The 22,168-nt window shown below is 33.9% G+C and overlaps 2 protein-coding genes across 5 annotated transcripts in view; both read right to left on the bottom strand.

The window, feature by feature from the left end:
- Positions 1-22,168, bottom strand: part of LOC142336116 (uncharacterized) — a 186,516-nt gene that overhangs the window by 92,867 nt on the left and 71,481 nt on the right. The gene's annotated exons all lie outside the window — the stretch shown is intronic.
- Positions 1-22,168, bottom strand: part of LOC142336113 (uncharacterized) — a 104,801-nt gene that overhangs the window by 12,974 nt on the left and 69,659 nt on the right. For all 4 annotated transcript variants that reach the window (XM_075384662.1, XM_075384663.1, XM_075384661.1 and 1 more), the window contains exons 2-4: positions 14,546-15,476; positions 12,318-12,494; positions 9,381-9,525 (exon numbers count right to left, since the gene is read on the bottom strand). In XM_075384662.1, the coding sequence (XP_075240777.1) occupies positions 9,381-9,525; positions 12,318-12,494; positions 14,546-14,723 (500 nt within the window). In that variant the 5' untranslated portion in view covers positions 14,724-15,476. The remainder of the gene's footprint in view (positions 1-9,380; positions 9,526-12,317; positions 12,495-14,545; positions 15,477-22,168) is intronic.

The following is a 22,168-nucleotide window of genomic DNA, read 5'->3' as shown; positions in this document are numbered from 1 at the left end:
ACAGATTTTCATTGCCTTTGGAAAAGGACGATGCCGAATCTCCCTCGCGTTGAAAAAACGCCAGTACCGAAAAGTTCTGAAGTCTGAAAACGACGATATTGACGCTTTCTTACGTTCGAAACGAACAATACCGAACAAACTACACGTTTCAACGCTTTCTTAATTTTTTATCAAAAACATATTAACGATACCTTGTGAATTTTTTGTCGTCTTTGTTCGGTCTTCTCAAGTACGAAAATATAATATAGCCAATGTATTTATTAACATCAAAAACAACATGCTATCACACACACACACACATACACACACAAATACACACCCGCACAAAAAGGCATATTGTTGTTGGCGACTCCTTCTCTGATTAGACAAAAGAGACCGAAGCCATAATTTTTTTGAAAAAAAATAAAATAAGCAATGATAACAAAACTGTTCCTTAAATTAATTTCAATATAGAAAGTTTAAGATAATTTTCTGAAAAAAATACACAATTGATTTATTTAACGGTGTTGGTTTCATTACGACGCCGAGGTATGCCCAAATCGTCACGGGCAGATAAGCCCGATCCGTGTATCTCGTGTTCGTTTTTAATAAGTTAAAACAATGAAAGTGGAACAATATTGCGGAAAAAAGCTACTTCAGCAGAAACCGGCAAAATGGAAGGGAAATTAGAATCCCGTGTTCCCAAAAGTGTCCTAATCCTAGCCGCGAAATACAAGTACAAACTTTATACCGGCTTGTATCACGCATATGCTCCTTTTACGTATTGATTTTTTGCACGCAATGTAGCTCGATTACGCAAATAATCCGCAATTAAGCCTAACTTAATTAATACTTATTTAATTCAGCCTAACTTAATTACTACCTATTTAATTCAGCCTAACTTATTACTACTAGTAGTACTTTATTACTACTTATAGTAATTTATTACTACTTATTACTACTTATTAGTACTATTTATTACTACTGATTAAAATTGGCCAGTCCCACATTGATATACAAAGCCTTTGATGTGCGAGGGATTTTTCGGAAAAAAATCAGTTTTTGTGGTTGCGTGTCTTTAAAGCACTTTAAAGCTTTGAAAGCTTTAATTAAATCTTTATTAAAGTGCTTATTGCATGCTCAAAATGCGCGCGAATAATAGATACCCAAATTGAGCGGAAACGTGCTACAAGATCTGTTACCTACTTTTTGGACCGAATGTTCTTTTATTTCGCAAAATTGGCGGAACCCCTTTTGCGAAAAGTAAGGTACAAAGGATGTCTCCTAATTTCGTTCATTGTATGTATCTAATTTTTGAGCCAATTTTACTAAGGCGGAAGTTTTGGGGTATACCTCTGCGTCGTAATGTTATTTAACTGTTATCAGAAGCTAAACTTTGAAGCAATCAAACAAACCATTTTGCTAATCTGACTATTGCAAAAAAATAGAGAGAGTCCAAATGTCTGAAAATTGTAGCAGCGATATCTAAAACTCAGGGCAAGTTTAAGTAAATTTTTGTGCACAAAGCACCCGCTGGCAATTCAAGCCCACCAGCGAAGGAATAGCACCAAGCTAACAACCAGTTGAACTGAAAGGGGTAATCAATACCTATTCTGCTTCAAGAACAGATATGCTTATAAATATAAGCTAATAAAGTTAGTGTTTTACCGCAGTGAAAGCATTTGTGTTGCTGCCAAAATCTAGAGGTAAAGAATCTATACACTCTAAGATTGTGAGACCTTCTCTCATTACATGTTGATACTATACGCAGTTTTTTCTGCATCTTATGAAATCTTGCACTGCTTCGATTGTTATCCATAACTAGTTAGCTGATTTTTGACCACGATACTTGAGTAATCGGTCAGATAATTTCAATTACTCCTTTATAAACCGCTAAAAAAACTCTCGTCACTTTGTTTACCTAAAATAAATTTTTGGCGAGTCAGATCTCTCATTCATTGATATATAAGAAACAGGTTTTAAAAAAGGTAATAAAGAGTTTGCGAAAGTACAATTTTCAGCAACATAAGAAAATTCTTAATAGAATTCTTATGTAAAACAGCAGTAAAACTTGAAAATCTTACTTTTAGATTCTGAACCAGTTTAGGTAATGTATCTTTATGCAATTTTTCAGAAAAAAAACAATCACATTGTACGAATTTGTGGATATCGAAAACCAACATTGGTAAAAGCAGCAATTTGAGTGACGCCATCAGTCACTATCTTTGCGCGAATCCAATAAACTGTATGCCATTTCAAGCCCATTTGCGGATAAAGTGCATCCATTGAACAACAGGTTTAGCTCAAGGGGGGCTGTCAGTAATAAAATGTTTTCCGTAAAGAATTCATCAGGTTTACATTACTCACGCTAGTAACGAAGCTAATAAATAATGGAATACTTAAGGTCACTTGAGTACCAAATACTTGAGAAGTAAATACTCTCTCTTATTACTGAGAATGCATCTGAAAGATCTCTCATTAAAATAAAAAAATATTTACTTTTATAAATCAATATCTTGTTTGGGTGGAGATAAATTGAGAAAATGACAACAAAATTGAGTCTAAATAAATATTTTTTTTCTGACTAAAGAGGTCATTAATAAAAAATTGAGATGCAGAAATACCAGTTATTACTTTTTTTATTGCTCCGACCCCTCTTGAGGGGGGGGGGGGGGAGGGAGGAACTATATATTCAAATGGGTTTTTTTTTTATCAGACCGATCGATATATTCATCGTAGAGAGTTGAGACTGGTATCATTAGAAAGCTTGTCCAGCGTAGAATATGGAATTAAAAACATTTGCTTTTTTTCGTTTTTTACAGGGAGTTATCGAGCTTTAAACTTTTGAGAAAATAGAGCGAATTCCGTTGATTTTGATCACATTTTCCGGAATTTTCGGCAAAAAAATCGCTAATTTTGCAAAAAAAATCCTTAATTAGTTTACGAAAGTGTTGTTGATTTTATTTTTAGGGACAGAAAAATAGTGTCAGCTAGTTTATTTAATTTTTTTGTCAAAAAATCTGGCTAAATATTTCAAAAATCAGAATTTTTCATTAAAAACAGCACAAAGTAAGTTTCTTTAGTCTACTTTGATTAAACTTGCAGGAAGTAAACACCAAAACACAACTGACACAACCTTTGTAGACTCAAAAGGGGACTATCTCTAATTCAACTTCCGTTGCGAGTGCTCCGCAATAAAAACTTTGCCGTTTTTTACTCGTTGATTATCAAAACGCAGCATCTATTTTCGATTTTTTAACTAACAAAATACCTTTATCTTTACCATTCGAACAATTATGTGTTCTTAATGGACGAACAGCAATAGCAGAGCTAGTTTTGGACCAATATTGGATTGTTACTATCCAAAAATATATTTTAAAAAAAAATTCCGTCTTTTCCTATATATTAATTAAAAAACAGAACATTTCAAATCAAAGCTCACTAGTGATAGGTCGGTCCAATGCGCTTCCTAATTGAATCCAAAAGATTGTATCTAGTTGACTACTTGAAACCTTATGGTCGTTTTCGTTTTTTCTTTCAAAAAAATATTTGATTTTTAAATAAATAATAGCTTATTGAACATTACCTCCATTTTTCTGTTAAATTTGTCAATTTTTAGCTGAGTGTTGGCAATTAAAGAATGCTTCTTCTTTCCACTGGATTCAAATTCAATCTTTATCGCGGTTTTACACCTTAAATTTTGGTTTTCTGGCTTTGAAACTACTAAATCTCACTTTTTTTCATTTTCAGGTGCTTGCCCATTTTTCACGTTTTCTTGTTTTGCCAATTAATCACGTTTTTGACGCATCATACATCACCTTATTGGCGTTCAAAATAAGGCACAATCGATAATTGTAAAAATTGCAAAAGGATATAGACTCTGGTTTTAACGGCTTCGACAATACTTTCTCCAAGAATTTAGGTGAATTTTTAAATTTTGTATTTAACTGTCGTTTTTACTTTGTCATTTTAGTCGTATGAAATTTCCTGTACAATGACCCGGTTTCATTGGCTTTTCGTGGGAAAAAATGGGCCAATATTCTGATATTAATAGATAGCTGATGGATTTTATGACTTTGAAAACATTGTTTTCTAAAAAAAACACTTTTTAACTCCGCAATTTTTGTTCCTTTTATTGTCTGCTTGTTAACTATTCTCATTATTTGCAGCCCAAATCTTAGTTTTGTCGTCAAGGGAATGGGTCAAAGTGATTGCTGTCACAAAAAATTTATTGTCTTCAAAGAATCCCTTATGATTTTACTGGCTTCAGCACAGGGTTTGTAAAAAAAAGAAAACTAAAAAAGTAAATAAAAAAGTAAAATAAAAAATAAATTAATTTAAAAAAAGTTTTAAAAAAGTAAGTTGTAAAAAAGTAAAGTAATTTGTGATCTTTGTCATATTTTACGGTCTTTTTGTAGACTTAAGATATATTCTAGATAATTGCAGGTCTCAAGGACTTCCTTTGGAAGAATAAACGAACATTTATAATTATTTCAATTTGTAATTAAAGGCTTTCATGTCTTTGGAAGTAATTTTTTCGAAAAAAAACAATTATTAATTAATTATGCCTTTTTGTCGACCTGTTACATGATGTCATTCATGAGAAGTCACATAATACATTATTGTTGTTTCAACAAGGTTCAATAGAACATATTTTGAGGTCCAAAGTAAGGCTTTACGGCTTCGAAAACGTTTTGTGGCAAAATTTAATTGACTTTTTGTTTGCTGTGTATTTGTTGTTCTTTTTGTAACCGCATAAAAATTGAATATCAAAAGTTCCTGTTTCCCGTCTTTAGAAACACTGGTAATCGAAAAAATCGTAAACCTATGGGATGTTTTATTTGATTTCAGATGGTTTTCTTTACTTTGAAAGTAATTGTTTTACAAAAAAAATGAGCAAATTTTTCAAAATTACTGTTTTTGTTCTTTAATTGTCTAATTTTTACCAAGAATTTTTATGGACTTGTCCCATATCTTTTCTGGTGGTATTACAGGTTATTTTTCGTTTCCTTTTCAGTTTTATCTGACGCTGATTTGAGTTTTTTGACCTTTTCAGTTTTATCTGACGCTGATTTTGTTATTAAGTTTTGTTTTTTAAAACGGACATAAATTTTTTGATGAAACTAATGTTTGTTGTTGTTGTTTGATTTTGCTGTTCGTCTTTCTTAATATTGGCATATCTCATGATTCTAATACATCATTTTTACTCCACTGAGTTATTTGCTTTGGAGGCTATCTTTTCGTTCATACACCGATTTTTTTTAAAATACTTGAATCTTTGGGTTTTTCTATCTGTTCTTCATTTGGTAGACAATTATGCCAAAATTGTGGATGAGCGGGCTCGGAACCTTATGTGCGATGGCACATTACAGAGCCTCCTTGTTTCCACTAAGGGTAAGTTTGATATTTTTCTTTGTCAAAAAACCACTTTTTTGGGATACGATTTTAATGCTGATGCTATTGAACTGCTTAAAACTGCTGGTCTTAAAACAAACCATAGTTTTTTAGCAATTTTTTGCTGCAAAAACATGCTTCAAACCAAGTAGCTTTTTCAATTATTTTGAAAACAAAAACTTGATAGTTAGAAAACAAAACAAGTTTGAGCAGAACCGAACATGAAGAAAAATAGCATCTTCTTCAAAATAATCTTTCTTCAGGAATAAGGATAATATCTAAGCGCCATTATTATTCCTGGATCAGAAGTTGATCGTGTACTGCTACATTTGAGTAGTCAGACTTGTATCTGGTCTCAATTCATATCGGAAAAAATCACTTAAGTGTTATGAAAAATGTATGAAAAATCTGATCTATCCTTTTATGAGCGTTTCACCCCGACAATCTCTGCTGCCGGAGCTATTAATCTATAGAATTTTGCTTCTCTTATATAAATTTACATAGCGATATATCTCAAGAAAACAAAAAAAAATGTTATATATGGAAGAGATTAGTTAATGAATGATCAATGTCCATTTTCATTTTGCCCTGTTCAGGTAATCTTTCAACATCTTAACGAGTTAAAGTATGTGCTAGTCTTGAAACATTAAGATGGTGTCCTCACAAGAAATCAGATCATCAATTCTGAACTAACACAGACATTCACTCCCTGAGTTAACACAGACAGTACAATTTTTGACTATATGGAAAACTATCTCTTCGTTATTCGTAATTTCAACTGCGACCTAAAAGGACGTGATTTGATCTTTAGTAAGAACTGGATTTCAGTCATAAGTTTTGTTAATAGCTTGAATATGACACTTTGCAACTCCTTTGAGACACTGGAAAACATATTGCCTCTGACATTTTCAGTCACGTTTTTGTCTTAAATGAAGAATTGCGAAGATCCTATTTAATGAGCTCTTTAAAGGAGAATTTTATTGCGCATTTGCCTTGCTCAAAGGCGCTAGCTTTCTTACCAATTACCAATTCAAGTGACAATTAAATAAAGGCAAATGTCACTAATGATATCTTACTTTGAATTTTATAGCGTTGTTTGAGTTTCATAACCATTTCAGCGATCTGTTAATCTATCATTTCATTTCCTTTTTAAATTAGCTTTTTGAAGTTAAAATGAATATGTAAAAATTTGTGATCAACTATCATCAAAAATAGAACTTTGAACTGAATTGGGATAGCCTAAAAAGTCACTTCGTTATTTGTTGTCTAAAATAGTATTTTCTTTTCATGTAGCAGCATTTTAAAAAAAATGATACAATAACACGTTTATATTCTCCCAACGACCAGCATTCTTCGAAGATATTCCTGTTTGTATTTCAAACAACCGTAACCAAGATACAAAACGTAAACGATAAAACTCATTTTATCTTTTTCTGAACCTCACAGCATGACCACACAGTCATAGCAATAACTGAAACGAGATCATGAGCGACAAATCAGGAAACACAGCAAACAAAAATCATGGCATGCTTGAATGGAAGCAGCTGCGATATTGCATGATTAGTGGCCGCACTTAATGTGCCCATGCTATTTCGAATATTGGCTTTTAGGAACATGTAAAATAATTCAGAGAAAAATAAATAGTAGGGAAAAAGTTAATGATCGTCGAAAGTGATCTGAACAGAAAAATGGAGCTCGCATTTCACTACTTTTTTGTTTCCAGAAAAAAATTGCACTTGTGTTAACAATTGTGTGTTTTTTAACAAAAAACAATGCAGATTTCTGAGTAAAATCAAACAAGTTCTGGCACAGTCCTTACTTGGGCGGATTATTTGTCTACTTGTTACCTAGCCTATTTAAATATAGGACACATGCTGAATTAATGTTGTTTAAAAAAGTACAATTGAATGTATCTAATATTTTTGGTGCCTTGCTTATTGTCTTAACGGCTTCAAAACGTCTATTTTGTGAAACTGAGTTAAACTTAAGATCTTTGTTTGTTTTTGTGGCTCTTTTTGCTTTTAGCAGACGCATGACGCACACCGAACATTGACAGCTCTAGATGAATTTCTTTGGAGAATTAATTGAACCTATTTGATGACCTAGTTGACCGCTGATGTTTTTATGACTTAAATATCACTTGTTTTCGAAAAGTACAAATGTATTTTTTAAGTCAGCCATTTTGCTTTTTTGTCACCTTGTTATCCATTCTAATTACGATGCCAGTCCTACTTTCCAGCTACTCCGATTTTGCCAACATGAGTGACTGTTTTTAGCCATCGTTTACAATGTGAGAGAAATATGGTTAAATTGTAGACAACAGTTGCAATAAAAGTTGCGCACCATCCTTATGATCTCGAAATTTCGAGTTTTTAAGTCAGCAATGTCCGCAATTTAGGAGGGAGCATGAGTATCTTCATAAATGCTCTCCAAATTTAATTTTTAAATTTAAAGTTTTTGACGGAATCAGTTTATGATTACCTGTAACTTCATTTTGTTAAGAAGAACCAAATTCATCCCACTCTCTCTCCTTTAGCCATTTTTAGAAGCCTTGTGCGAAGGCTAGAAACCTTGGCGTGGTTGTTAGTGTCGTAATTTTGCTGGATAAGAGTGACTCAGATCGGTGGCTCTTTCTCGCTTGTTAGCAAAATGGCTTTCTCGACTGCAAAATGGCTTATTCTGCAGTCGCGGGTACCAGTGACGAATAATCTCAATTTTTGAGATAAACTGAACTTGTTTACGTTACTGGCACTGTCGTCCGCAAAAGATTATAGAGTCTAAACTTAAAACATGGAGGAGCGGACAATGGTGACGTTTGCGAGTAAATTTGACAATCTAGGTTTAACGAATGTAGGTAGGTTTGACAAGGTAAAGCTCGTTATCCAGAGGTCACATATCACATTATTGATGTTCAAAGGAGGCGCAAAAGACTATATTCTTATTTTCATTGAAAAATATTTGACACCGTTTTCTTGCAACATTTAATTGAAGTTTTGTTTCGCGTGTGTATCTGTCGTTTAGGCAAATGACAGGTTTCACAGTCTCTGTTTGATTTGTCTTGTAGTGTTGTTAATGACAAACTTCATCGATGGCCCATGTTACAGAATCTACTAGTCTACATGTTACAGAGTTTCGTTAAAAAACTGGTGCCATGTTTTTTGTTCTATTGACGTAAAAATTGATCTGTTTAGTTTAGGTTTCATTTGAAGCTTTTTGACTTTGTTATTACGTTTTTTTTTGAAAAAACACAGAATTTTGGTTTTAAAACGTGTTTGTTGTTGTTATTTGCATTTTTTCTTTCCATACTCAATTATTTTCAAACTATATTTGACTTATTGAAAATTTTCTATCTCATCCTCATTTGATAGACAATCAAACCAAAAATGTGGATGAGTGGGGTTGGAATTTTCTGTGCAAACGCATATTACCGAGCCTCTTTGTTTATTTAGATTCTTGTTTCTTTTCAATAATACTGATGCAACTTTTTAGTTTCATTCTCTTGTTCCATTCGATTTGCAAGTTGTTGGCCCTGTTTTCAGTTTTTTGAGACTTACTATAAACCTTACTGTCCTTTATGAGACAAGTTGAGCTCCCAGATATCGGGCGATTTGAGCTGCTGGTCTTATACGTTCATTTTGTACAGCTTTTGATTCGTTTCCGCTAATAAAATTAACTATAAAAGGACTTGTATTTTTAGCAAAACTCCGCATTTATCTTTTACTCTTTCAGAGAAACCTTTGTCGCAATGATGCTAAAATGGGAAGCTTTTGGAGATGTGACCAGAGTCACCAAGATATAAGGGGCAATATTGTTCATGAAACCGAACAGTCTGCAAAGTGGCGATGAAAAAATCTCAATTCTTTCTATATAGTCTGATCATAGCTCAATTTCTGTCTGGACCACAACAATTTGGGTTTTAAATTTTTTCCACATAGATATAGTTCTTAATAACTGTAGAGTGGCCTGAGGCTGTTGACGTCAATTACTCAGAAATAACTAATACTAACTTAGTCCACTGTTGTTTGATTGTATCGAAGTCTTGTGCCACCACAATGAACATGAACACAATGATGTGGTGGTCTGGGTGTTCACAGATCACAGCCTCTGTTTGCGTTGCCCCGTAGTTCACGGGAGCTTCAAAGATTAGAGCTTCTAAATGGAAACACATCATACTGTAAGAAGAGTTCTTTAAAAATATATGTCTTGATGACATTTGCGACCAATTTCTGGATCTTTTCTAAAAAGAGTCCCGTTCATCTGTACCGTTTGTGAACACAATGGCAAATAGGATATTTTCCGTTGGTGTCCCCCAGTTTATTGGGCGCATATTATTTGCAACCCCCAGAGGCATGTGACATATTTTTACATAATGATTTACAATGGAATGTCACGTGCTCTGTAACTTGGGGCGCATAACGTACTGGGGGGGGGGGGGGGGGGGGGCTTGGGCAAAAAAGATCCGGTAAACGAATTGTTTCATTTTCTGTTTGCAGCGGCGCTTCATGTAGAAAACGCGCGTGCTGCACAATGGGGCGTAAACATTTTGGATCCACTTAGCTTGGGTGCTCGAATTAGAATCATTCACAATTTGGACCTTTTCCGTTTGTGCCCCCCACCAGAAAGTTATGCTCCCCCAGTCACAGAGCACGTAACATTACATGGTAATTCATTATTTAAAAATAAGGCGCGTGAGTCTGGGGGTGCAAATACTATGCAACCACTAATCTGGGGGGCACAAACTAAAAAGATCCTACAATTTTTATGTTTGGCAATGTTAATTGAACTGCAAATACAATTTTTTTGTTCAAACAATTCTTAAAAAATGAGGGAATATATATGGAAGTCCGATTTTTTTTTATTTTTTTTATTCTCCACTCAAGTGTTCACTTTTTGTTAACGCATCATTGAGAAAAAAGAAATACACCATTTTGTAGACAACAGGATGTAGTTTTGATTTACATAAAAAATATAAAAAATTAAAAAAAGGTACAACGCTTTAAAATTTCGAATGAAAAATCGAACAGGAAAAAATCACCGGGGTGTGTAAACATGCGTTCAAATTAAAGGTAACAGAGAAATTTTTGTAAACGTAGTTAGGTCAAAGGGAGCTTGAATCCTCAGGAGTAATTTTGTGCTGTCTCAAGCCTAAAAGTGGAAGATGAAACTGCACTTCACATTATTCTTTTCCGAATATGGCGTATCTGTAAAACAAAAAAGTAAAAAGTTTGTTGATTGTGAAAATCCTCATGTGGAACAAACGAACAAAAAAACTTCTTTTCTGTTTCAGTTCTTACAAAAATTGTAAAAAAAACCTACGAACAGTGAAAAAAGAGAAGTTTAGAAGTTACAAAATCAATTTTTGTCTATACTACTGATTGAGAGCCTTCAAGGACAGCGATCTATTTATTGTTAGGCGCACGTAAAGGCTGAGGGCAAAAACTGTGAGAAATCTAAACAAATTTAATAAATTAACGTTATTTTTGTTACAAAATGCGGTTTTCAACATCTTCAAAATCCAGATTTTTTATGCAATAAAAATATTTAAACATTTACGAGCTCTAAAAAACGAAATGATTCTTTATACTTTTGACACATCATAACGACAAAAAATTCCAAAAATATCAGAAACAATTCTTTTCAAATTTTAAGGTCAAATTTAAAATTACCAAAACAATTGCCTCAAAAAATCTAGACCTAATTTTCCGGTAAAACAAACAAAATTTTAATTTATGTTGAATTAACATGAGTAAAGATCTCTGGTCAAAAAAACTCGTTAGACACAAATAGATGCAGAGCGCAAAAACTGTAAAAATTAGAAATTATTCTCATTTTTTGTTAAAAATTATGGTTTGAAGTATGCTGAAAACAAAAATTGTGTAAATTAATTCTGGCTGGCTGCACAACTGAAAAATTTTGAAAAAAAATGAATTGAACTATTATGCTCATAAAACATCAAAAACGCCAAAACTTTTTGAAGAACTTACAAAAAAATTTATTTCAAGTTTGTTTCCATTTCACAAATACCGAAATAATTTTCTCAAGAAGTCCACACCTAGTTTTCCAGGTAAACCAAATAAGCCGCTAATGAAATTTGCGTAGCAAGGGTGAATATCAGTCGCCAAAAATAAATTTAAAAAAAATTTGTGTCGGGCTTTTTGTTTTGTGTTTTTTTTTGTGTTTTATGTTTGCGTGCGCTTGTGTGTTTATGTATGTGAGTGCATGTGTACGTAATGAAATGTATATGGTATGTGTTTTTGTAGGAGACAGAGAAAGAGAAAGAGAAAGTTATTCTCAGATGGTTAGATCCGGTAAATGTTATTTACAAATAGAGGCAAAGTCGAAAACAGTCAGAAAATTAGAAAAATCTGTTAAAAAATTTAGAAAAATTACATATTTTTTGTTTTACAAAATGTGGCTTTGAATTTTTCAAGCAAAAACTCACTTTTTATAATTTCATTGGAAGCACATCTGCGAGATTTAAAAAAGAATTGTTTTCATCATGCTCTTGAGATATCAAAAAAGACAAACTTTTTGAAAAATTTAAGAAAATTTCATTTCAAATTATAAAAACAAAATTACAATTTCCGAAAGAATTGCTCCATTTCACACCTAGTTATATAGAAAAAAAACGAAGAAAACCTGATTGAACGCGATGAACCTTGAGTAAAAATCAGGTGCCAATTAGAAAAAAGTTTTGAAATATTTTTTGTTGGTGTTGGGGTTTGTATTTGTGTGATTTTGAGTGTGTGATGTATGTGTGTGTTTTCATGGTTTGTCTGTGTCCGCTTCCTTCAACTTTTTCTACACTTATCTTTCTAGAATGTGGCGAAATATTTATTTGAAATACAGATAACTATTTCTATGGAATGTTTGCTATTGTACTGCAAATTTTTTCCGCCTCCCACGCTTATCTGTGATTAAAAGTTACTGAGCAGGAGCCTTACGTGCATCGAGTGAGGTGTGGTTCATGTGCATAATCCTCTGGCACGCTGTCCAGTTGTATCCAGAGATGGCGCTGGAGTTGAGACACTGGCATCTGTCAACAATCGGGAATTTCCCGTAGTTCAGTTCCACTGAGTCATTGCTAATTGCAGACACCACGAAGGCAGAGAGAAAAATCACTGAAAATGAAAACGTTTGAATTAAAATTCATTCATTGGAACAAAAAAACTACCGCAGTCAGTTTTGCTACCGATATTTAAAATTGAGTATTTTAAATTTAGACAAAGTAATTTTTTTAAGCTTACTGGTTTTTGTTTTTTTTTTGCGGTCGATTCAGATTTCCCAAGTGATGGATATTTATTTTACAAATCAAAACAGTCATGGGCTCTGAATATCACATTATGAATCTAAAATGTAAGAAACATTTGATTATTTCTCTAAGGAAGCTCACCATACAATACTTGTTTCAATAACTTTTTTGTGGATATCCACAAAAAAGTTATTGAAATAAGTATTGTATGATGGGCTTCCCTAAAGACTCAATAAAATGTTTCTTACATTTTAGATTCCTGATATGAAATTCAGAGCACATGACTGTTTTGATTGAGCCGGTGAAGTTTTCATGGCTGGTGAAGCGCCATTTTTTGTGCAAAGCACAGCAATTGTTCCAATCCAGAATAATATTATTCTGGCTTGGAACAATTGCTGTGCTTTGCACAAAAAATGGCGCTTCACGCACTCAATGACCAACCTGTGAATAATAACTATGCACTGTACTTGGGTGCGTTCGAAGATTAGATCAAGGAAATAAATAAAGTACCAGAGAAATAAGATTTTTCGATTGATAATATTGCCTCTGAGTTGATGTAGTTAAATGATAAGGATGGAACACCATTTATTCGGCTTCAATAATTGTTAATCTTAATTATTACTTCGGCAACATTTTTTGACTAATATCCATATCAACCCATTTAGCCCAAAAAGCTCAAGAAAGTAATATATAATTCAGAAACCTTTTCCTGTTAAAGTTTTTTGTTGTCATTGGTAGAAAATTTTCCTCGGGCATAATCATTACTTAGTGTCTGATCATTGCTCACCCCAACATTTGTACTTCGCTACAGATATTTCAAAACAAATATTTCAAAATATTTCAAAAGAGGGGCTACAGGTACCAAATTTTGCGAGTATCAGTTTTCACTTTTCCTATGTTAATACATTTTGCGTGTGAAACATACTTTCTCATTTCGCAGACAAAAAGGCGGAGCCCTATATGAAATTTCCAGTCAATTTTTGTCACTTTTAAACTGGAGGTTGAAAAATGAAAATTGCTTTTCACCGCAAAATATGTTTGACGGAAGCGCCCACTGCGACATTTTGTGTAATTAGATTTCAAATAATTTAGGACCACATCTACGGACTGGAAGCAAAACTTTCAAAGGAAGCAGCATTCACATTTAGGTGAATAGGCCTAAAACACCTCAAAAATGTTGCTAGTTTTCACCAATAATTAGTCAAACATGGGAAGCATAATCTGCAAAGCATGAAAGCTTAAGATGAGAAAGATGATGAAACCAGCAAATTTGGAATCAGATAACTTGACTTTATATAATAAAGAGGAGAACAAAAAGTAATCCATCTTTTTAGTTTTAATGACACCGATAATTAATATGGAAAACACTTCCCTTGTTGGAATAAAATTGTGTATTAAAATGCGAAATCTAGTATAAAATTCACTTTTTGCAGCGAACACTTTCAACAATTTTTGAGTACGCTTGAGTAACTTATTTTAATTGTCTTATGATCGCTTCCTTTCAAAATGGAAGATAATTTTGTGAAATGCCCTTGCAGCCGAAGTTAACTACTTTTCACAATTTTGTTGTCCTATTTTTCATTTTAAGGCTCTTAATCGCTTTATGGAAACCACTTTCGCAAAATTTAAGCGTTTTTCCGCATTGAACGTAAGGCGGCACCCAAAACCGCCAGCGAATTTCTTTGCAAGCAGATTTATTTTCCGTAGACGCTCGTAATGAGAAAAACTGCGCCACAAAACTTACTTTTTTATCGAGGAAAATTACTGGAAAATGTCAGCAATTTTTTACGGCCCATGATTTAAGATACGAATTATGAGCATGCATGGACAACAGTGTTTTAGCAGGAGAAATTAGTTCAATTTTATTCAAAATTTTAAATATCCATCACTACTATCCACGATGTCCATTTTTGAGCATACCTGAACTTTCAATGAATCCGTTGTCGCTTCTGATCACATTTATGGATGAGACAGGGTTCCGCTGTGTTTGAACAAAACTCACAATCTGCTGAACAATAGTCAGCATCAGCAGGGCTATGAAGGCCGCGCTGAGAAGTAAAATAAGCCTGTAAGACATAACGTTGCTGATTAGAAACATCCAAGGGGTGACCGCTAATGAGGTAAAAGGAAAATAAGTAGAATAAAATTAGCTAGGGGCGGTTCTGGTTAAAGATAACACAACAGAAATAACTCAATCAACCAATTCTCTGTGTTCTTGTTTCCTTTTTTAACTAGCCTCTATTGGCAACCATCAATTGTTGACATCCGAAATGGAAAGTAAATAAACGGCCAAAAATTTTCCTCCTGTGCTCATCATAAAATATTCAATTGTGGGTGGTAAAAGAATTTAAAGCGTAGCAAAATAAACATAGCAGCCAGCAATATTTGTGGGTATCAAAGTGGGATGATAATTAAAGAGCGATAAAACTAGAATTTGAGCTCAATTGTTGAAAAGAAAAGGAAAGAGTTATCCGCGTGAATCAAATTTGTTCAGCCCGGATGAACCAGCATCAATTTATGTGGGAAAACCAGGTGTTTCCTCAGTCTAACAACTTTTCCCACTACATGGAAGTAGGAAGTTTTCTTCGGTCTTCTTCAGAAACGCCCAAAAAACTTGAAAATGATAAGCTGCTATAGACGAAAATTGATCGGTCTCAATAATTTAGTTACATGAACATTTATTGCGGGGCAAAATCAGATTGATTTTCGTAATAAGGGTTTCCATTTTTGTCGGGTAACGAGTCCTGCTAAATGAAACGATTTTGGGTTACTGTTGCTCACTGACCCGGGAAATTGCGCATGAAAAACCGATTACTGCAATATTAATGGTTTACTCCTGCTCGTTTGACGCCTAAAACAAGGAAACATAAGAAGAAAAATGCAAAATTATCCCAAATTTGTAGGCGAAAATAACTAATATATGCCGTTATCTCCGTGGGTGCTCTTCCTACTATTAGGTTACGTAAATGGCGTAGAAGATAAAGGGAAAGTGAAATGCTACAGAAAGAGGCAATTTGAGACTGAAACAGGAAGGCACTAATTAGATTTCGCCCAATTGTTTTATGCCCCAATTATGTACCATAATGAAGTGATCAATTATTGATAGATGAGCGAAAAAACTGTAGAAAATTGACAAACGTTATTTATTAAAGTTGAGGTAGACAAGAGCTGGAGGAAAACTGACAAAGGGAACAATAAATTTCAATTTGTGAATTATTTATCAATCTGAACATGGGAATGAAAAGACAAAGTTTCTAGAAATAATGACTGCAAAACAAAAATGAATATTACCGCATTTGTATGCTCATGCCACATATACTATTGACATTTTTTATTCAACCGTAACAATGAAACATGTCACCTCATTCAAAATTGGAGACTATTTTATTATTTTGTGGCAAACACAGAACTATTCTTCACAACAATAAAAGGGAAGAAAAGTTTCGAAAAAAGCTTCACAGAAATCACGACAACTTTTTGTTTTGATATCAGACAAAGGTTAATTCATTGACAAGTTGTTGAAATGAACCACAAAGCTGACGCTCATCTAATTGACTTGCTTGTATATGCCTGAGATCATGCAAGGGTCTTTCGAGGTTTTGCGAGATTAACTTTGGTTTTCAACTAGGGTGCTTTGTAACAGCTTAGCTCCGTTTTTCGCTAAACAATCTTATCATTTTCCGTTTCAACAATTTGATATACGCCTATACCTTAACTAACTTTGAGGTCGCACAATGAGCGGTTAAAAACTGCTATCTGTCTCCTAAATGTCGCAAGTTAGTATTAACATGCCAACTCTCTATACTAGAGGGTATTGGTTGCGAAGGTTCAAACTTCTGACTCGATGGTCGTACTCCTAGTATATGCTATCTTTCTAAGCCTGATAAGTCTCATAAAGTATTTATTGATCTAAGTAAGTAAATTTGGCTAATTGATCTAGTTATAAGTTTTATATAATCTTTATAGAAATTGAACATAGATAAATTTACAGCTAAAGTAATGAGTTTATAAAAGTTACAACTTAAAGTTATAAAAGCTAGAAGTTATGAAAGTTAGAAAGAGGAGAAGGTCCGGAAAGTTAGTAAAAACTTTACTAACTCGAACTGTTATCAGTGACTTATTATTCCCTTTTGAATATAGTCCTGACTTGAAATTTCTCTAACTATTCGTTATTCGATATAGTTGAGAATATTGAATTAGCGATTTCACTTTGGAAATACTTTTGCTTCGAGATTACTTTCTCGATTTGGAGATATTAAATTCTCAGTTTCTCTGAGTTATTAATTCTTAATTTCTCAAAGTTGTGATTTTTACTTTGCTATATATAGTTTTCAGAACGGGATAGATCCCGTCCTGCTGGATGGCAAAATGTCCATTTGGCTGGACGGACATTTTGTGCAATATGAATGGTTTATTTAATTACATCATTCTATTTTTAGAATGATGTAATTTGAATACTTAGATTAGTTAAGCTAAGTATTCAACATAAACATTACTTCAGTACATCTCCATGCAAATGATGATAGGAACTAGATGAGAGTTTAATTTTTTGTTTAATACTTGACTCGCTCAAAACAGAACATGGTTTTAATGCAAACTAAAATAACACAAAATACATTTCAACAATTGTTTTGACAGGACAGAATTGAAAAACAAGAACTATGTACAACCGGTTTCCGTTGAATCGCTACCAGAAGTTTTTTCGTCGGCTAGATTTTGGTTTTACGAAAATACATCAAGTGTTTTGAACATACTGTCGATTTTATATCCTATAAATATTTTTTGAGTTAACTTTTAATTAAAGGCAAAGTTATAATACAACGATGCAAATTTTGTCAGAAATTGTCTAAACTCTAGACAACGTGGATTTGGTGAGACTTAAACAGACGTACAAAAAGTCCTGACTGAAAGTGGTACCGAATTCGATGAATTTTTGAGAAAAGATAATAATTTCGAAAAAATTGAGGTGTTGTCTTGTTCCAAAAGTTAAAGATGGTTGCTTACGGTTTCCACAAACTGTATTTAAAAACAGTATATAAGAAATTTTGTTAATTTTTGCAGATCCTTTTGACTCCTGTAATGTTTGAGTTTTCACTTTTATTATAAATAACGTCCTTAAAGGTTCTGAACAAAAGCTCGTTAAAAAATCGAGGACAAAATTTCTCAAAGTTGTGATTTTTACTTTGCTATATATAGTTTTCAGAACGGGATAGTTCCCGTCCTGCTGGATGGCAAAATGTCCATTTGGCTGGACGGACATTTTGTGCAATATGAATGGTTTAATTAATTACATAATTCTATTTTTAGAATGATGTAATTTGAATACTTAGCTTAGTTAAGCTAAGTATTCAACATAAACATTACTTCAGTACATCCCGACCCGGTCCTTAGTAGGGGTAAAATGAAAATCATAGCATCAACAAAAGGTACACATATAAAAGTTTACAGATAAAAAAAGACAAGTTAAGGTTTACAGATTATAAATATAAAAAAAGTTTTTTTGCCTTCTCCCCGGCTCAGAGATTCGAGAAATTGTCGTTACCTCGAAAGTCTCCATGTCGATAGTCTCTTAGTTCTCTCAGCAGGCTTTCGTTGCGCTGCTGGAGCTGGACATTCTTGTAACGTTCCTTGAGGAAACTTTGCTCGAGGTTTCGAATGTAGTTGTCTTCTGAGCTGTCGAGGTTTGCGGTTAGGAAATGAAATGGGACAGAGATGATTTGTTTATCGATGCCTAAATTCTTCTCTCTGTAAGTTTTTGCTTTGGGGTTATAAGAGATGAGTTTGTATAGGTTAGCGTGGTTTTGCAATTTATAGTTCAAGCTCATGTCATATTTCGGGTGCCCCTTGAAGCTTGGGTTGCACACTAGTTGTTCGGTTTTGATTTGGCGGTTGATTTTGTCCTGCACAGTAAGTGTCTTTGGCATGACGGCTGCCACTGGTGGTTGGAGTTGTGATGTTCCTGGTTGTGGTTGTTGAGGCTGTTCTGACAGTTGTTGGGTATCTTGTTGCTCATATGATTGGGGCTCCTCGGTTGTCGTTAGATATTGTGTGACAATGTCGAGGGGAAGTACTGATGGAGGTGCACCGTCTAGTAGTTCCTCGAATGCTGGCAGCAGAAAGTCATTGTCGTCCAGTTTTATGTTCTAAAAAATTTTCATACAAAGGGTTATTTATAGTTGTAATTAATTATATTTAATTACACTGGAGAGGTTGGGAAATCATCATTGCTAGAGTGATTTTCCCTCTCTTGTCAAATTGATTGTAGCTCACTTTGTATAGGAGGGTATATGTTTATAGTCGGCTCTTTATAAGTTGGGGCTTGTACTAATTGTACTGAGTCGTCTCTTTCTTCAGTAGGACGAAATACTGAAGTTACTATAGACTGAAAAAGTATATTGAAAGTAGCTGATAGTATTACTTTCCCAAAACTTACTGATGCTCCTGTAATTTTGTGTATTTGTAGTGCTCGAATGATGCAAACTACAATGTCGATTATAAATTTCACAAAAAGGAATACAGCAAAAGTAATTCCGCATTGTTCCAAATAATAGTGTATTCGGCCGAAGGCTTTTATATACCGGTTGTGTTAGAATTGTGACGAGATTAGAGAATCGAATTATATTATTTTTGTAGTGTAGTAGTTGCTATAACCACTAGGCTGGCTTTTATTATGTTGAATCTCAACTAATTCACGAGAAAACTCTTGCGCTGCGTCTTTCATTTCGGAATGTAAAGTTACATCGTTCCAAAATGCAATCATGTCTTCTTTGACATGAAAAGAAACTTCCTGTTCGTTTTTGAATTTCATCGAAACCATTTTGTGTTTCTGATTGCTGGGGGCAAATAATGCTGGCCCAGTGACTTGTGTTATACTTGGAGTCAATTCGATCCAAGAGTTATCATTTTCAATATCTAGTTGAAAAAGATTCTTTTGTTTGTTGTTACATGGTTGTTGTTTAGCAGTAGTAAAAGTTTGTCTGCTAACTGGATCGATAAAGCAAACTTTATTCTTATATAACACAGGTATTCTCTCATAACAAGTATCCATTACTTGTAAAGGCGAATAAAACTTTGGACAGTGATAGAGCCAGGCTACATTGCCATTTGTCTCTAGAAACATAGATCTGTTATTAGTTAGCAGAAAGCCAGCCAGCTTAGGGCTGAGACGCGAATATGCAAGTTGTGTATTTTTTAGTGAACGTTCTAGTTCACAAAATTATTGTATAGTGTTTATTTCAGAGAGTTGTAGCCTTCGGAAGTTAGTGTACTGATAGTAGTCGAATTTAGTATTCAAATGTGCCTCATAATCTATCTCTGTTCGGGAGATATTAAGCGAACTTAGTGAATTGTTCGGAAGTCTAGTAATTCTATTTATATTAGGTAGAGGTTCGAGTGCATCTCCTGTATTCATATTAAATCCGCCTAAAAATTCAACATACAGTGTGTCGTATGGTGACGGATAAACTATATTATTGCTATTGCATAGCGATTGAAGCTTATTATACACTTGAAATAGAAAGCTTTGTTCTTTCTCTGATTCTTTAGAGATATAGTAATTATCTCCTATTTATATCATTTTGCCTTTAAATTGTTCTCTTAAAGCGAACAAGCAATTATCTTGTTTCTCCCAGCTATAAGCATGGGGGTCGGTTGACGTGCTTTGACAACCGCCTTCTGATAATGTGCAAGGCAGGGGAATATTTTGCCAGTTATTTACTGATCCTCCCCGCAGGTTAACATTTAAAGTTGTATCCTGCATATAAGTTTCAAATGTATCGTGAATTATCCAGCCAGAATCGTCACATTCGTTTGAATTTTCTCCAATATTGGGACCGGAATTTTTTATATAAGTTGTTCTTACATTTAATTTAATCGGAATTTCTTTTCCGTTAAAACTTAACTTATTAGTTAATCTAGCCTGCCTACACTTTTCTGGAGTTAAATCTACGTCTGTGGTAATTGTGCTACGTTTTGCATCAATTCCACTAGCGTCGAAAAGGCCGCAAAACCACCTAATGCTTTGGTGGCTTGCTCTACACATAGTAGCTTCTAATTTTCCTCTAAGAAACGGTTGAAAATTTGTCCTTTGACTTTTGAAATTTCAACATTTTGCGGTTCAATTTTACAAGGAGTTTGTTCAGTGAGTACATTTTGTTAGGGTCCATAAGTGAACAATCGTAGTGAGCGACTTTTAATGATGTTGCAGTTTTTGCATACAATTGATGGTGAGCGGTGTTTAGATTTGTTAAAATTTCGGTGTTTGGTTTCTCACAATTTGCGTGGGGGATAAATAAAATGAAAGTTGCCGTCGCAAATAATTTTGTGATATTTTCTATGTGTTTGTTTTTGCAAAACAGAAACAGAAAAAAAAAGAAAACTATAGAGCAAAAGATTTACCTCAGTGAAATTTCTTCTGGGGTTTTCGGTTTCAATAACCTCTCCCTCCTCGGGGAACCGAGATTCGATTTCGGGATTCATTTTTAAAAATGAATTTTGTAGGATTTGTCAACGAGAGTTCGTGGTTGTAGTCTTTAAGCGAGAGATTCTCAGTTGAGTTGAGAATTTATAGTTTTCTCAATGGCAATTTGGCCGTCCGTGCGGATGGCAAAATAGTGAGCCCTAATTGGCTAACTGTTCCAACTGTATTATATCAATTTGTATATTTACATAAATTATTGAGAGCGGATTTCTATCCGCGCAACTGGCAGAATACGCAAGTGAATAAGAATTTTAACTGGTTGGGGTATATTTGTATTCCTGTATATGAAGAGAAATTTGCTGAGTATAATTTTAGTCTAACTTCGAGTAATAATGAACAGAACTGTCTTAAATTTGTTTAAAGAGGCGAATTATTCTGCCTTAGAACACTTAGATTTGGAGTTGGATGCCAGAGAGATGAAATTTTTCCTCTCTGAGCAGTATATATCAACTCAAATTGTCCTCTCTGAAGAGGAGTTTTATTCGCTGCGGGTTGCGCAGGAATATTGTATCAATAATAAAGATAGAAATTTACTAAAATATGCCAAGATATGTCCTGCTACAGTGCAGTATCTCAAATGCTGGTTGGGGGAAGAGGTAAATTTTCGGAGTTACAATTATTTTTGGATCTATAGTGGGGTATATATATAAAAAAATTTTTTTGAATTTTAGTTCGAGCGTAAGCTAACAGCACCGAACCCTGAGTGTCATGAAGAATTTATGAATTTTGTGTTCGAGCTTTGGCGAGTGTGGTGGACCCCTAAGACAGCAAGAGCTGCTCAGCGACTATATGGGTTGGCTGTTGTTCTGGGGTGCGGGCTTCTCTTTAGAGACTGTACTCTTACCCGAGAATATATTAAACTAATCAAAGTTGCTAGGGCTCGACTGTTATAATTTTTGTAAATTTTGCTTTAAATATTTTATAATTTGTATATTCTATTTTTGTAATTTCGTATATTTTAATAACAACTTTGTATAAAAGAATTATTTCTTTTGAACTTTTGGAATTAAATCTGATGGAATTGTATTTCCATAGCGTTTAGGCTCAGTCCGTGTTCTCTGCGG

Source organism: Convolutriloba macropyga, chromosome 3 (genome assembly GCF_964194025.1).
Source record: "Convolutriloba macropyga chromosome 3, txConMacr16.3, whole genome shotgun sequence".
In the NCBI taxonomy this organism is placed as follows: Eukaryota; Metazoa; Xenacoelomorpha; order Acoela; family Convolutidae; genus Convolutriloba; species Convolutriloba macropyga.
The sequence above is the reverse complement of the archived record's forward strand: the minus strand, read 5'-3'. Positions and strand labels throughout refer to the sequence as shown.